Source organism: Electrophorus electricus, chromosome 5 (genome assembly GCF_013358815.1).
Source record: "Electrophorus electricus isolate fEleEle1 chromosome 5, fEleEle1.pri, whole genome shotgun sequence".
Classification (NCBI taxonomy): Eukaryota; Metazoa; Chordata; class Actinopteri; order Gymnotiformes; family Gymnotidae; genus Electrophorus; species Electrophorus electricus.
In genome coordinates this window covers 972,501-990,000 of record NC_049539.1, presented here as the reverse complement: position 1 = coordinate 990,000, position 17,500 = coordinate 972,501, and the positions used below count along the sequence as shown (strand labels likewise).

Genomic DNA, 17,500 nt, shown 5'->3' with positions numbered 1-17,500 from the left:
GTGTATGCTGAGTGTGCGTCACTGTGTGCTGAGTGTGCGTCACTGTGTGCTGAGTGTGCTGTGAGTTAGATAGAAAGTTGTCAGTGCATGTTACAGCACAGGCAGTGCGTGTTACAGCACAGGCAGTGCGTGTTACAGCACAGGCAGTGCTGTAACAGCACAGGCAGTGTGCTTGTTTCACAGGTAAATGTAGCATGTGTTTTTATTTCAGTATCTATCTTTCCTTCACTCACTTTCATCTTTGTCTCTTCTGTCCAGAGGATTTAGATTTTGTCCTAAAACTCTACAAGCTTTTTGTTTGTTGGTTTTAAGAAGAGCACCCTGGTCTGTCAACATTGTAGATTTACCAGGTTTATATTTATTTTTTTCATTTTGTATTTTAAAACCCTCTCAGTGTTTTCTGTTTTTTTCATGACTCATGGTATTATCAGACACCTTTATAGCATTATCAGACACCTTTATAGCATTATCAGACACCTTTATGGTATTATCAGACACCTTTATAGCATTATCAGACACCTTTATGGCATTATCAGACACCTTTATGGTATTATCAGACACCTTTATAGCATTATCAGACACCTTTATAGCATTATCAGACACCTTTATGGTATTATCAGACACCTTTATAGCATTATCAGACACCTTTATAGCATTATCAGACACCTTTATGGTATTATCAGACACCTTTATAGCATTATCAGACACCTTTATGGTATTATCAGACACCTTTATGGTATTATCAGACACCTTTATGGTATTATTAAACACATAGTGATATCCTGGATAAAGTTCTTAATCTGATAGTTATACTAAAAAGCACAACATTTAGCACAACACTCAAAGTGCAAAAAGCACAAAACACAATCCACTTCAGATTTTAATTCACCTCTTTTTGCATAATGTTAGAAAATGCCACAGCTAATTAAGAAGCACTTGAGCAGTGTGCGTTCCAGTTATCCTGAACACACCAGGAAAAGAAAGGCTGCAATTCCACTGGCTCACACAATAGCTCACATTGTGTACTAATAGTGTTTGCTGCACTGGAAATCCAACTAGCTGGGTGTTATTCACAATCTGCGTGGTATGTAAGGGCTGAGTGTGTCCTTGGTGTTACCTGTGCATTTTTCTCCAGCTCCAACATCATACGCTCGTGCTGCTCAGCAATAGACAGGGTAGCAGCGTGGACTCTCTGGTAGATCACCTCTCCCTCTCGCGTCTGAAACGTGAAGAGGCCCTCTCCCGTATCACACATCCTGTGAAAAGGCGTGCGTGAATCACAGCCACACTCAAACCATTCACTGCATAAAATTACATCTCCCGAGGTGGCGAAAGAGACACCTCACTACTGACAAAACAAGGTGCCTTAACATCCACCTGAGACACCGTGTTCATTGTAGCACTTAGTTCATTAATACACAACAACTAATGCACACTGGAGGCAGATGAGGTTCTGGGGGTTGAGCCTGCCGTCTCCAGACAAGCTCCACACCTCCACACAGAAAAGGAGCGGGTTTGCGGCGCTTCCTGCTGAACTGCCTGGCCATTTACGTGTTCAAGCTCACCAGTGGATGATGCATCCAAAACAAACAGAGAGCAGTCACTACCAGTCAGCATTATTAACTCGTGTATTTATGCAGCGTCTCGTCATCGCTAGACACTCGCTCGTTCAATGGAAAGAAAAAGGCCTCTTGTCTTTACTAGTAAAAATCAATGGTGCAGCCAGAGTGCTTTGAGCGCCCAATCTCAGCCTGACTCTGCGTCCACACACCAATGTCATCTACAGGCTGGATCCATACAGCTATCGCTCAAAGCTCATTTGGAAATGGGTTTTTGCCATCTGGACTGCCATTCTAACACTGTGCCCAGCTCTCAACAACAGGGAGAGGAATGGGTTCATTATTCAGACAAATGGGATATTTTTCTAAATAAATATCCACTTCTCAGTCTTTTGCAGGTACCTAATGTTCCTTTAAACACAGCTAAAGTGATTCATATTTTAACTAAACATTTGTAATAATAACATAATATAATAACACACACTATAATAACAACATAATAATGCTCACTATAATTACACATTATAATAATAACACATTATAAAAACAACACACACACACACACAACACTATAATAAACACACACACTATAATAATAATAATAAACACTATAATAACAACATGCACTATAATAACATTATAATAACAACACACGCTATAACATCATACAGTATAACACACACTGTAATAACACACACACACACACACACACACACACACACACACACACACACACACACACACACACACACACACACACACACACTTCATAAAGAGATGAGCAGTGTACCTGCCAGACTCAAAGGTGAAGCAGGTAGAATGTCGTCCGTATCGTCGTAGGGAGCAGAGAGGCCACATGACCAGTTTGACTCTAGTGTTGTGGACATCCCACAGGTAGATGTTCTCGTGTGTGATCTGCATTGTGCACTCTCCGTAAATGTCCAGGTTTGGAGTGGGCATCAGATAAACGTTAAATCTCTCTGGAAACAAACAAAACTCTAGATTTCATAAACAACCTCTCTCAGCACATCACACCTTGAAAATCAGCAAAAACTCAGAAATCCACAGACAATTCTTGAAAAGAAACTGCTAAATCGGTTTAAGGATGGTAAATATATTTCAGGATAAACAGTTCCTAAATTAAAGATCTTCTCTTTGACTGAAATAACCGTGAAATAAATCTTTATGTACAGTTTCTACATGTTTTTAGGAACTCGAGAAATGTGGAAGTCTTCCATTTCTGTTTACCCAGAAGCGTTTGCACATTATGCAGTCAGTTGGTTGGGACTTCACTTAAAGGGGAGCGAGAGAAACGTGTTACTCACAGTGCACAACTCTCCACAGAGGGCTAAGACATCCCTACACAATTATTATTCTATTTATTATTATATAACTTTTCCCCCTGTTTGAGATGCACCTCTTACGTGACTGATAGCAGTGAAGGTTAAAGTGCAGACGGAGTTCCCAACCACAACTAGACTCAGCCCACCACATCAGCTGTGAAAGGTCTAGAGTGCACTTCATCATCTAAATGAACAGCTACTAATGATGCCTAATGTTTCAAAACATGCCAGGTCTCCTTCCAGAGAGAGGCAGTGTAATGTATGGGCTATTTTGGGAGAGATTGTGAAAAGTACATCTGATCCAATTACTGAAAGCCCTTGTTAGGGAGGATCTGGCTGAAATGTAAAGACGGGACGCTTCCTCTCAGCTGCAGGACTTGAGAAATGTAGTCGTCAGGTTGACTGCAGTGGGTATGTGCTTACAAGCAAAAACGTGTGCTTACACAACAGCGCATACATACACTTGCACATGCACCCATATATACACACACACACGTGTACAGAACACACACTTGTGAGCACATGGACCAGCATACACCCATGAGCATGCACACACACAAACAAACACACAAGTATACTTGCACACTTGTACACACACACACACACACACACACCCACACACACACAAACACAGGTGCGCGCACACACACACTCAGACACACAAACTTGCACACACACGCAAATACACGTGTACTTGTGTGCGCACTAACACAAACAAACATACAAAAAATAAATATGGGCACACATCTATGTGCAAAGCCACAGGTGCATATACACACGCATGCACTTGTGCACACATACACAAACATGCACACAAACACACATGCACAGGTTATGTGAGCAGTAGCTAGATTAGCACAGACTAAATCAGTGGTGGTTTCTCTATCAATCGCTCGTTCCAGTTTCCGTTCGGTGGATCTCACCTCATTCATTCTGCTTTAAGAGCCATAATCTCATCTCATTTGTCTCTACAATGAGCTTCATTCACAGCTACCTGCAGCTCTGTGGCCCTCACTGGGACCATAAGGCAGATTCATGAGCACGACAGAGAGGGCTGAGCTCAACAAACACATTTGGTTCTTGTAATGGAATCAATTAGAGGCTATGGCAGTGGGAGTTTCCCAGAAAGCTCGGCATCTAATTGGATCCTCACCACTTTCTTCTCTCTGCACACCGGCGGCGAGCAGGTCTGGCTCACCAAGGCTGATGTCATTACACCTGCTGTCCAGACACTCCAAACACAGCAACTTACACCACTCCTCAGCCTCGAGCTCTGTGGAGAGACACACACACACACAGACACAGACACACACAAACACACACACACACACACACACACATTCATAGCAAAGGCAAATTCTTGCATATTTCTGAGTGCAGTCAAGAACAAAAGACAGTAATGACAAGCACTAGAAAAATCAATATACTCAAGTCAGCAATAACAGAAAGCATTCTTTAACACCAAACTGTCGAGTGTTTGATGTTCTCCCCTTCCATGTTGTCCATTCTTTTCCACGCCACTTGCATATAAAACGTTAATCTCCTAAACAGAGGCGGGAGCCAGGATCATGCGTTCAGTTCAGAGCAGTAAATAGGCTATTATCCAAACATCCAGGCTGAGGCGCAACAAAGATACTTAGAGCACTGTGGAAGAAACGATGTAGAGAAACTGATGAGTTCACTGCTCACTACTTCAAAAACACCAGACAGCAGAAATCACGGCCCACTCAACCCAGAGTCCTCATGTACTATTCGCCTATACAGCTTCATTAATAATCACACAGACCTCACCATCAGTAATAACAGTTACACCATTAGTTATCACACAGACCTCACCATCAGTAATAACAGTTACACCATTAGTTATCACACAGTTTGCACCATTAGTAAGAGATCGATCTTGATTCTCATTCATTAATAACACTTTAAAAAACAATATTCTGGTACTCTGGTACCCAAACCAAAACAAAGTGGTTTTGTTTTCAAGCAGGCTGAATGAGGTAGCTCCATCAGTCCTCTGAGCTCCACAGATAAACCATGCTGAACACAGATGAAGTGCTAACCAAAAACTGATCGGCAGTTTTCAGCCACGAAGAATACAGTCTAATGAAAACACCCACCGTAAAGAGCTAAATACAGTCATCTACACTGCAAAGAGTTTAACGCAGTGAACACACAGCAAAGAGTTTAACATAGTTTGTCCTACGATGGGGAGACTGGAACCTGCTGTCCACTCTAATCAGTGAAAACCAAACACCTGTAAAAAAAAAAAAACGCTTTCACTACTCATCCAGAGTTCTTAAGGATTTGAATAATTAAATGTATTTATTTATTTATTATAAATTTAATTGTTTATGATTGTATACCAAATGTATTTATTTTCTCTAATGTACTTATTCTTGTGAAGACAGGTCATCAGCAGAGAGCTGAAGTCTGGCTGTATGTGATTGTATGACAGTCCACGTTTGTCAGGCTCCCAAACACTGTGGGGTCCTGGCTTTGTCGTTTTTGTATGGCTGCCCCCCAGGGTCCTTTACAAGGGTCCTTTAAGAGTGTCTAAATGCTGACGGTCGTTTATGACTGTGACAGTAAATTTGGATAAACAAACTCCAACTCTTCAAACTCTTGTCCTCTTTCACTGCAGTGCACTTGAGCTGCAAAATTAAATTAATTGTGCATTAACCAGTGCCACAGTTTTGTCTTCTGCAGTTTGAGTTCGGCAGTTTTGCCACAGTTACAACTAGTGCTTTATTAAGATAGTCTCTGATTTTAACAATTTTGGTATAATTAACCTACGCCTCCGTTCTGCCTCACGTTACCTATCCCCCCACGTTACCTATCCCCCTCACGTTACCTATCCCCCCCACCTTATCTACCCCCCCAAGTTATCTCCCCCCCCAGAATGCCAAGATGGTGCCGGTGAGGTCTGCTGCCGTCACGACTGCTTCGTCCACACCTGACACTTTTTTCGCTCTTTTCGCTCTTCCCGCTACCCCTGATTTCTCCGCAGCCCTTCTCTACACACCACGACGCGTTTCTCGTACAGCATAGACGCCCTTATTTCTCTTAATCTACATAGCACTCACCTCAAGCCGTCTCTGACCCCAGACCCAAGATGGCCGACAGAGATTCAGAGGCAGAATAAAGGACTCGACGCGAGGAAAAGGCCTCGAGGGAAGCGAGCTGATCGTGGATTGCAGCAAGAAGCAGGAGCAGCACTACCAACCTGTGAGGATCAGTGGAACCACGGTGGAGAGAGTAGATAGTTTCAGGTACCTTGGTGTTCACATCTCGCAGGACCTGTCCTGGTCCCGCCACACCAACTCCCTGGCAAAGAAGGCTCGTCAGCGTCTTTACCACCTCAGACGCCTAAGAGACTTCAGACTGCCCTCCAAGGTACTGCGGAACCTCTACACCTGCACTATCGAGAGCATCCTCATGGGGAACATCACAGTCTGGTTTGGGAACAGCGCCAAGCAGGACAGACAAGCACTCCAAAAGGTGGTGTGTTCAGCAGAGCGCATCACTCATACGGAACTTCCTGAGCTGCAGACCATCTACTACAAGCGGTGCCAGACCAAGGCCAGGAGGACTGTGAAGGACCCCACCCAGCCCAACAATAGACTCTTCTCTCTGCTGAGGTCAGGGAAGCGCTTTCGCTTTCAACAGAGAGAATGAAGAGGAGCTTCTTCCCACAGGCCATTCGGGCCCTGAATCAGGGAAACTGATAAACTGTAACGGTAAATATTCAATTGTAAGCTGGAACCCTCGTTACCTACCCCCCCTCGTTACCTATCCCCCCTCATGTTACCTATCCCCCCTCGTTACCTACCCCCCCTCGTTACCTATCCCCCCTCATGTTACCTATCCCCCCTCATGTTACCTATCCCCCCCTCGTTACCTACCCCCCCTCGTTACCTATCCCCCCCTCATGTTAACTATCCCCCCTCGTTACCTACCCCCCCTCGTTAACTATCCCCCCCTCGTTACCTATCCCCCCTCATGTTAATTATCCCCCCCTCGTTACCTACCTCCCCTCATGTTAACTACCCCCCCTCACGTTAACTATCCCCCCTCACGTTAACTATCCCCCCCTCATATCTTTATTCAAAGATCTACTAGACATCATTAGGAAATCAAGCAAGCCACATGCCAGGCTGATACTGTTCTAGTGTCAGCTCACCCACATTATCCTTATCGACCACAGACACTCGCATTTGTCAAGTGGCCTGATGCTTAATTATGTTAAAATGGAAATGCCCAAGACCCAAGACACCACGGGATTGTACACACTTTCAGTTTGCTCTTGGAATATGCTGGTTAAAGATGCACTGGGAATGTAGAAGGTCCATTGCTGAGGTCCGTTCCTGAGGTATTGTAGAAGAGCTCAGCTCCCAGTCGTCTCAGTTGCATTGCTCTCACCCTAACTAGGCCTTTGAGCGTATATCAAAGTGATACCAAAAACACAACAGTTTACAGCACTATCGATATATGTGTGTACAAGATATGCTATATGATGTATGGGTAACATATGAACATATGAATTTGTAACAATGCAGTTTTATATGTATTTACAGTAAGTGTATTGTAGTTCCTGGCTCATCCTTCCAATGGGCTATCATATGTTGTACACACACATACCTTCTACCAGAGAAGAGAGAGAGAGATCTACCAGAGGTGTTGGAGATTTAGGGTGTGTGTGTGTGTGATCTACCAGAGGTGTGGGAGATTTAGGGTGTGTGTGTGTGTGATCTACCAGAGGTGTGGGAGATTGAGGGTGTGTGTGTGTGTGATCTACCAGAGGTGTGGGAGATTGAGGGTGTGTGTGTGTGTGATCTACCAGAGGTGTGGGAGTTTGAGGGTGTGTGTGTGTGTGATCTACCAGAGGTGTGGGAGTTTGAGGGTGTGTGTGTGTGTGATCTACCATAGGTGTGAGAGTTTGAGGGTGTGTGTGTGTGTGTGATCTACCAGAGGTGTGGGAGTTTGAGGGTGTGTGTGTGTGTGTGATCTACCAGAGGTGTGGGAGTTTGAGGGTGTGTGTGTGTGTGTGATCTACCAGAGGTGTGGGAGTTTGAGGGTGTGTGTGTGTGTGTGATCTACCAGAGGTGTGGGAGTTTGAGGGTGTGTGTGTGTGTGTGTGATCTACCAGAGGTGTGGGAGTTTGAGGGTGTGTGTGTGTGTGTGATCTACCAGAGGTGTGGGAGTTTGAGGGTGTGTGTGTGTGTGTGATCTACCAGAGGTGTTGGAGATTTAGGGTGTGTGTGTGTGTGTGTGATCTACCAGAGGTGTGGGAGATTTAGGGTGTGTGTGTGTGTGTGATCTACCAGAGGTGTTGGAGATTTAGGGTGTGTGTGTGTGTGTGATCTACCAGAGGTGTTGGAGATTTAGGGTGTGTGTGTGTGTGTGTGTGTGATCTACCAGAGGTGTGGGAGATTTAGGGTGTGTGTGTGTGATCTACCAGAGGTGTGGGAGTTTGAGGGTGTGTGTGTGTGTGATCTACCAGAGGTGTGGGAGTTTGAGGGTGTGTGTGTGTGTGATCTACCAGAGGTGTGGGAGTTTGAGGGTGAGTGTGTGTGTGTGATCTACCAGAGGTGTGGGAGTTTGAGGGTGAGTGTGTGTGTGTGTGTGATCTACCAGAGGTGTTGGAGATTTAGGGTGTGTGTGTGTGTGTGTGTGATCTACCAGAGGTGTTGGAGATTTAGGGTGTGTGTGTGTGATCTACCAGAGGTGTTGGAGATTTAGGGTGTGTGTGTGTGTGATCTACCAGAGGTGTGGGAGATTTAGGGTGTGTGTGTGTGTGTGATCTACCAGAGGTGTGGGAGTTTGAGGGTGTGTGTGTGTGTGTGTGTGTGTGAGATCTACCAGAGGTGTGGGAGATTTAGGGTGTGTGTGTGTGTGTGATCTACCAGAGGTGTGGGAGTTTGAGGGTGTGTGTGTGTGTGTGATCTACCAGAGGTGTTGGAGATTTAGGGTGTGTGTGTGTGTGTGATCTACCAGAGGTGTGGGAGATTGAGGGTGTGTGTGTGTGTGTGTGTGATCTACCAGAGGTGTGGGAGATTGAGGGTGTGTGTGTGTGTGTGTGATCTACCAGAGGTGTGGGAGATTGAGGGTGTGTGTGTGTGTGTGATCTACCAGAGGTGTGGGAGTTTGAGGGTGTGTGTGTGTGTGATCTACCAGAGGTGTGGGAGTTTGAGGGTGTGTGTGTGTGTGTGTGTGATCTACCAGAGGTGTGGGAGTTTGAGGGTGTGTGTGTGTGTGTGTGTGTGTGATCTACCAGAGGTGTGGGAGTTTGAGGGTGTGTGTGTGTGTGTGTGTGATCTACCAGAGGTGTGGGAGTTTGAGGGTGTGTGTGTGTGTGTGTGATCTACCAGAGGTGTTGGAGATTTAGGGTGTGTGTGTGTGTGATCTACCAGAGGTGTGGGAGATTGAGGGTGTGTGTGTGTGTGTGTGTGATCTACCAGAGGTGTGGGAGATTGAGGGTGTGTGTGTGTGTGTGTGATCTACCAGAGGTGTGGGAGATTGAGGGTGTGTGTGTGTGTGTGATCTACCAGAGGTGTGGGAGTTTGAGGGTGTGTGTGTGTGTGTGTGTGTGTGTGTGATCTACCAGAGGTGTGGGAGTTTGAGGGTGTGTGTGTGTGTGTGTGATCTACCAGAGGTGTGGGAGATTTAGGGTGTGTGTGTGTGTGATCTACCAGAGGTGTGGGAGTTTGAGGGTGTGTGTGTGTGTGTGTGTGATCTACCAGAGGTGTGGGAGATTTAGGGTCCATAACAGTGTTTTCACTGTTCCTAGGATTGCGCTCTTCTGGACTGAGATTGCCCCAGTCACCACAGTCACCACAGTGACAACCTTGGTGTTGACCTTCCACCTTCTCTCTGGCCTCTTTTAGTCCATGGCATTTCTCCAACTTTTTGATAATGCTGCCATCATCAGTGTCTCTGCGCTGCCTTCATCAGTGCCTCTGCGCTGCCTTCATCAGTGCCTCTGCGCTGCCATCATCAGTGTCTCTGCGCTGCCTTCATCAGTGTCTCTGCGCTGCCTTCATCAGTGCCTCTGCGCTGCCTTCATCAGTGTCTCTGCGCTGCCTTCATCAGTGTCTCTGCGCTGCCTTCATCAGTGTCTCTGCGCTGCCTTCATCAGTGTCTCTGCGCTGCCATCATCAGTGCCTCTGCGCTGCCATCATCAGTGCCTCTGCGCTGCCTTCATCAGTGTCTCTGCGCTGCCTTCATCAGTGTCTCTGCGCTGCCTTCATCAGTGTCTCTGCGCTGCCTTCATCAGTGTCTCTGCGCTGCCATCATCAGTGCCTCTGCGCTGCCTTCATCAGTGCCTCTGCGCTGCCATCATCAGTGTCTCTGCGCTGCCTTCATCAGTGTCTCTGCGCTGCCTTCATCAGTGTCTCTGCGCTGCCTTCATCAGTGCCTCTGCGCTGCCTTCATCAGTGCCTCTGCGCTGCCATCATCAGTGCCTCTGCGCTGCCATCATCAGTGCCTCTGCGCTGCCATCATCAGTGTCTCTGCGCTGCCTTCATCAGTGCCTCTGCGCTGCCATCATCAGTGCCTCTGCGCTGCCATCATCAGTGTCTCTGCGCTGCCTTCATCAGTGCCTCTGCGCTGCCATCATCAGTGTCTCTGCGCTGCCTTCATCAGTACCTCTGCGCTGCCATCATCAGTGCCTCTGCGCTGCCATCATCAGTGTCTCTGCGCTGCCATCATCAGTGCCTCTGTGCTGTTTTTTAGTCAAGCTTTTATTATTCCCATTCATCTGTTGAGGGCCTGACTTTCCCTTTGAAGGTGCTGTGTTTCTGTCCTTCTCGTTTCTGCCTCCTGGCTCTCAGCTGACTGGAGAATTCGCAGATATTTATAGCTGTTCTCCAGGTCTGTTATATGGTCCTGTGGTAGTTCACTTACCTCCGTCCTGACCACTTTTCCTTTTTGCTATTAGCAGAATGCACTTATCAAGCTTTCTCCCTGTGATAGATCTTGTTAAGGTGGATCAGTGAGTCAGTGTCTCTCTGTCTTGGCATACAGGACTGGGCTGATGGTCAGTCTGCTCCTGAATCTGTGCCCATCCTTACTGACGAGCTGGCTGAGAGGATTCATGTCTATGCAGACCAGTGGGGACGGTGCTGCATCTACAACACTACAACATCTACAATACCTACAAGAACTACAACACTATAACACATCTACAACACTACATCACAACATCTACAACACCTACAAGAACTACAACATCTACAACACTACATCTACAACAAAACTACACCTACAACACTTCAACACCTACAAGAAATACAACACTACAACAACTACAACACCTACAACATCTACAGCAATACATCACATCAACACTTTAGGCTCAACTGAGCAGTTGTCACAGTTCATTTCTAGTGTTCTTGAATTTTCCATTGAGTTCCAGATGAATAATAATAATAATAGTAATAGAATAAACAACAACAACAATAATAATAGAATAAATAATAATAATGATAATAATAATAATAATAGAAAAAATAGAAAATGGGAGAAAATAAATGTAAAATAGTTCAATGAAATGATGACATACATAAGAGCAATGACATCTAGACACAGATCATGTCTAGACATCTAGACACAGATCATGTCTAGACATCTAGACACAAATCACCACATCTAGACATCTAGACACAGATCATCACATCTAGACACATATCATGTCTAGACATCTAGACACAGATAATCACATCTAGAAACAAATCATCCCATCTAGACATCTAGACACAAATCACCACATCTAGACATCCAGACACAGATCATCACATCCAGACATCCAGACACAGATCATCACATCCAGACACAGATCACCACATCTAGACATCTAGACACAGATCATCACATCTAGACATAGATCATCACATCTAGACAACTAGACACAGATCACATCCAGACACAGATCACCACATCTAGACAACTAGGCACAGATCATCATATCCAGACACAGATCATCACATCCAGACACAGATAATCACATCTAGACACAGAAGACATGAAAATAAACAAAATAATCAACAGTAAAAATAGACCAAAAATCACAGAGTGACCATCAGTAATTAAGAATAAAAGCAGTGATACAAATACAACAAAATCAGGACATATAAAGTACTGATGATACTGATCTAATCTTTCTTGGTAAATTCTTCCATTTTTTGCAATTAAAACCAAACAGCTGCTTCACCATTTCATATATATATCACAAATTAAAAAGGCAGTTCAATTAACATTTCTCATAATTTTGTCTATATTTGCATCAGTTCCAACAGGATGAACTGACTCTTTAGTATGTCAGAACATTTAGAACAGCAGTGCTGTATGGCTCAGTAGATCTGAAAAGCTGGATGTTGTCTGCATGGCTATGGAGCAAATGACAACATATATAGAGAGAACACAAGGGATCCAAGAAAAGACCCCTGAGGAACTTCATAAAATATCTCAGATTTTTTGGGAAATATGATCACCTATAATGACAAAATATTTTCTACTAGTTAAAAAATAAATCATAATCCACTTAAGCACATTTCCAGACAGTTGAATTGTTTTTTCAAGTCTGTCTATTAATACGGTGTTGTCTACTGTATCTAGATCAGCAGAAAGATTGAGCAATATAAGAAGTGATACTCTTGAGTAATGCCGTCTCTGTACAGCGACCAAATTTAAATCCTGACTGAAACTTTTCCAAAATGTTATGACTGAGGAGAAAAACATTCAGATTCTTTAGTGCTGTATTTTCTATTGTTTTGTGTTCAGGTTGGATATTGGTCAAAAAACACTCAAGATCATGGCAGAAGTCAAAGAACATTTCTCAGACATGGTCCTGATTTATTATGGTGCTAGGCCATGTGTCACTGCGTGCCGTGTCCTTGTGTAGCTCTGAACCAAACACTTTCTTTTCCTTTATCCAGCTAACACTTAGGACAGTCTGTCTGCTCTTGGAATCCCTGTGATTACTAGGCACATTACTGGACTGTAATCCGACGTGTTTGGCCATTTTTGAGTCATTCATGACCAGCACTGTCCCGTCCTGCCCTGACTGGAGCTAGATCTGAGCAGCTGGTTCATCAGATCTGCTAGACGTGATGCAGAGCTGTGAGTTTCTTTAGCCAGTAGGCATGGGACATCTCAGAGACCAGCGGCTGCCCAGTTCTGCCTGTCTGTGACTCTTAGACATCTGTTACTGTAACAGATTCCTACTCAGGGAGACTGAGAGAGAGCGAGAGAGAGAGAGAGAGATTCGGTTTGGTGAAGTCAGCCGTAGGCAATAGGATTCCTCGTTAGGAAAATCACTTGTTGATAATTTAGCCAGGCTGCACAGAGCTGGCCAACAGTGAACAGGCCTGTACTCTAGCAGGTTTGTATTTGTGATGACTAGACAAAATAAAATAAATGAGAAAGAATGCATGTGTCTATCTGGGGGAAAGAAGCAAAAACAAAAATTATGCAGAATTACAGTTAAGTGAGGAGAACAGCTCGCGTGCTTAAAGAGAACTGAACCACTAAACGTTAGTGGGTGCAGCTCTGCAGAGTAGACAAGATCCTAGTGAGGTCAGATCCCCTGCGTGCATGTGCAGAGGGTCACAGGAGGCGTATTCCTGCCTGTGGTGTCTGTGTGATCTGCTGGTCCACCGTATGGTCCTGCTCTGAGGGACCGGACACCCTGGACACATGTACCAGTGCCAGAGGGACACACCCTACAACTGCAGAGGTCGTGTGCGCTAGCAACGGGCTGTCCAGGTCACTAAGCCCAGTCTGAGTAAACATATTCGTCACAATAAGTCAAACGAGTCTCCGTGTCATAAAAGGCACTGCAAATGATGCATATTAATGCAAAAAGGCAGCGTACTTGAGACGAGAAATATGTGTGTTTGTGTATATGTGTATTACCTGTCCTACTGCATAGTCGTTGTTCAGCACAACACTCGCGAGAGCGCTCTCGTTCTCGGTGGGAGTCCCTTGGCTTCAAGTGCAGAAGAGATTTGTGTGCTAAATGAATTCAGAACAACATTCCTCTTCTGGCAGCCACATACAGACAACTCGAGAGGTGCTAATGAAGATCATAGCAGGATCTCCACACTGCTGCCGCCTCATCATCACTTCCTCCACCCTCCCTCCACCGTGACTGACGTGGACAGCACCTCCCACACCCTAAGAGACCTGCCCCCACCCCAACATGGCAGACACTCCCTGTATTAAACACATTTTAGTACACTGATAGATGCCTTTACTCTATTTATATTATATATCATACAGATTTATGACGTTCTAGCTCCAAGTAAGCTAACTAAATCATTTCTTAGAGCTACTTTAATTCTTCAAATTCAATATTAATTGGCAATTCTATTTTTAATTTGCTTTGGGCTTTCACATGCAGAGGGGCACTCAGGCCAGTAGAGCTCAAGGAGTGAAGTGACGTGTTTGTTTATTTTTCCCTCCACACACAGACCAGCGTGTGCTCCAGCATTCAACCTTTACACCTTTTCACCGATGCCGTTTCTCAGGTGTGGGTTGTGCCTTAATTCATACAAACGTTCACATTCTGAAGATCCTTCACTGAAAATCCCTTTTAGTGCAGAACTGGGTCTGCACTGTTCCAAAGACTCGAGTCCATAAATCAAGGTGTGGTTTAGACCTGCACCAAGTCCGCCCACATAATCCTTCAGCTCCCTCTCTCTACTGTCGCAGGATGACGGACTGAACTGGGAACATTTTGGCCAGAAACAGAAGAGTCTGCACACACTCTGTCCCCCACTTTACGACCAGTAAACAATCTTCCATACTGCATTAAAACGTGGGTCACAATCTCAACTTACAAAGTATGAATAGCCTGAATCTCATATGAACCCAATACCTAATTCTGTGTGATGTGAAAGTTGTTCTCCTTCTGTACGGGAGAGAGGCGCACAGACGCAGACTCCTTCCTCCGGTCTAACTTCTGCTGGCTCTTTTCTGTGTCTGCCATCCCAGTAAATGAGCAAGACTTTCTGAGGTAGCAGAGAGAACTTACCTGACTCACAGGCGAACGTCTTGGATGTTTCGTCGGAGAAGATAATTGCCACTGCGTGTTTCTTGGTCTCCCGTGGCATTCTGGTAATGCCCTTGATGTTGTGTAGCTCGGTGATCTACAGAAACAAAGACATAACTCATTACCCAAATGAAAGTAACGAGGGAACTGAACATCAAAAGAAGAACGATGCCAAAAGAAAACGTTTATCTGCTCAAAGCAAAACTGGCCACAAACCGAAGACCGCTTGGCTGTGGAGACATAAATATGTCATAAATATGACTTCACAAAACATCCCAAATCTATAAAAATACACATTATAGCCACAGAGCACCTGGATTTTAACTGAAGGGAAATTGTGGATTTGATGAGCACTTTTTTAAAATCTTTTTTTCCCCTCATTTTTCAAAGATTTTAAACATGCACAAGGAAAACATCATGACACATATCAATGTAATAAATTCACTCTACTTTGACATGAAAGGTTATGACTTTATTTCATTTTTGCAGCATAAGCAAGAATCCCTCCTGCAAATGTTTTACCCTGCTGGTACGATGGAGGAAACAGGCAAACGAATACTGACAATGCTAGACTACGACTTCAGCAAAAAGTGGTAAAAAGGGTTTTAAAAAAGTAAATTAAAAGAAAAAGGAGCAAAATTAAATTGGTAAAGGCAAACTCAGCATTCTGCTCAGAGAGTTTCCCAATCTCCCGGGTGCTGTCAGTCTTCAGTGTGACACAACCACCTTAACGTCTTACAAAATCAGGAGTTCACCCAGACTTTTCCCAAGCTCTCCTAAAGGGCTCTGTGTCGCCTGCAGATTTGTCATTTCTCCCCGTCACTTGTAGGAGAACTTTAGGACTGTGAGTGTGTTTGTATATTTTGACACGCACACACACACACACACAGCAGCACAATCGGTTCTCAAACAAAACACTGGTTTTACTTCTAATTCACTGAAACTCATTTTAAAATGAGTTTAAAACATGGCACTCTCCACCATTTCACTGCGTGTTGTACTGTGTATGACTATGTATGTGACGAATAAACCGAACTTGAAACTTGAAACTTAAAACCCAGCTCTCAGGCATTGCTGGGACTCCAACATTCTCTCTGCAGTTCCACATCCTCACAGACACTCTGTCTGAAAACGCCTCTCTCCTTACACTACCCTTTTAAAAGCTTCTTCAAAACTCGTCCCATCTTGCGGCCTCCAGACTAACTCATCTGTTCTCTTATAGCAGATGACTACCCTTATATCCTCGGTTGTGTGCTTGGGAGTCTTACTGTGTTTTTGAACAGGTAACCCACAGGGTTTTATCAGCTTCCTGTTGAAAATAAAATGGCCATAAAGGAAGACTACACACTAACCACAGCCTCCTGCTGTTTTGTGGCCAAAATTCATAACTGTTGGCGTTGACAATGAAGTACAGAAATGGTACTTTTGACTTGAGATGAGACAGTCTCTCCAGGGGGCCAATGAAGGTGTGTGTGTGTAGGGTGGGGGTGAAGACTATTTCATATTACCTGCCAATATTTCAGAATATTCATATGCATGGGTATTTTGCATAATTTTAGATTTGATATTCCATTTCATATTCTTCAGAGCTCTTTGAGCAGTGAAAGTTAATTAATTCCAGAGACAGTGGAATGAAAGAACTCTAAACAGCACCAACCCAGATGATTCACAACCTTGCATCCCCAGACCCGTTTCTCACATGCACGTGAGCACGTTTACAAACAACCCTCAGGTTTATTCCACACATGCTAAATGCCAGCCAAAGCTCTCAGTCTCCTCTGGGCTTTGGAAGAACACGGTTTCTTTATCCAGTAGAAACAATTAGAAACTCCAAAACATAAGCCTTGAGCTACTAGGCTCTCCACAAGTCTGAAGTCATTACATTTACGACATTTAACAGATACTCTTATCCAGAGCGACTTACAAAAGTGCTTTATCATCTATTCATAGAACACATCCTAGCCAGTACAGTAGAGTTGAAGGATTCTTCTAGAAGTCAATGCTAGAAAGAAATGCAAAATGAAAAAGTACCATATCAAACAATATGTGCAATATTAAACAAGGGCTATAAGTGTTGCCCTGTGCACAACCCAGGTCATTCTCCTGTCGTACCGTCAGTCACACCATCAGTCACACCTCCTCTCCCTGTGGATGCTTGGCACTTTAGACACTGAGCCATAATTCACGTTTTCTAACCTTGTCTCTTGTATTTCTCCTGAATTTCTTTTGCATGTTTTAGGACAGGTGACTAATTTAAATAAAGTATCTGCACAAAACTGTCAAAAATCAGCAACATGAGGTATTGGCCTGGTCAGCTGACAGACCCTGCGGGTGTTTAAGTCTGTGGATGAAGTTACTTTGCCATATTCTTTCAGCCTTCTTGCCAACCCGATGACCTCAAGATTCTTCCTCAACATAAAAGTAGATCTCATCCATCACACTGTAGCTTCATTCCACCTGAGACGTGGCAGTGGAGCTTAGTGGTGAAGGTACTGGACTAGTAATCAGAAGGTTGCTGGTTCCCACCACTGCCAAGTTGCCACTGT

At 44.4% G+C, this 17,500-nt stretch overlaps 1 protein-coding gene across 1 annotated transcript in view; it reads right to left on the bottom strand.

Moving 5' to 3' along the window:
• The window catches only part of dok6 (docking protein 6), a 54,683-nt gene that overhangs the window by 11,097 nt on the left and 26,086 nt on the right, over positions 1-17,500 (bottom strand). The window contains exons 3-6 of the mRNA XM_027021402.2: positions 14,937-15,051; positions 4,056-4,175; positions 2,350-2,539; positions 1,118-1,256 (exon numbers count right to left, since the gene is read on the bottom strand). Of these exons, the coding sequence (XP_026877203.1) occupies positions 1,118-1,256; positions 2,350-2,539; positions 4,056-4,175; positions 14,937-15,051 (564 nt within the window). The remainder of the gene's footprint in view (positions 1-1,117; positions 1,257-2,349; positions 2,540-4,055; positions 4,176-14,936; positions 15,052-17,500) is intronic.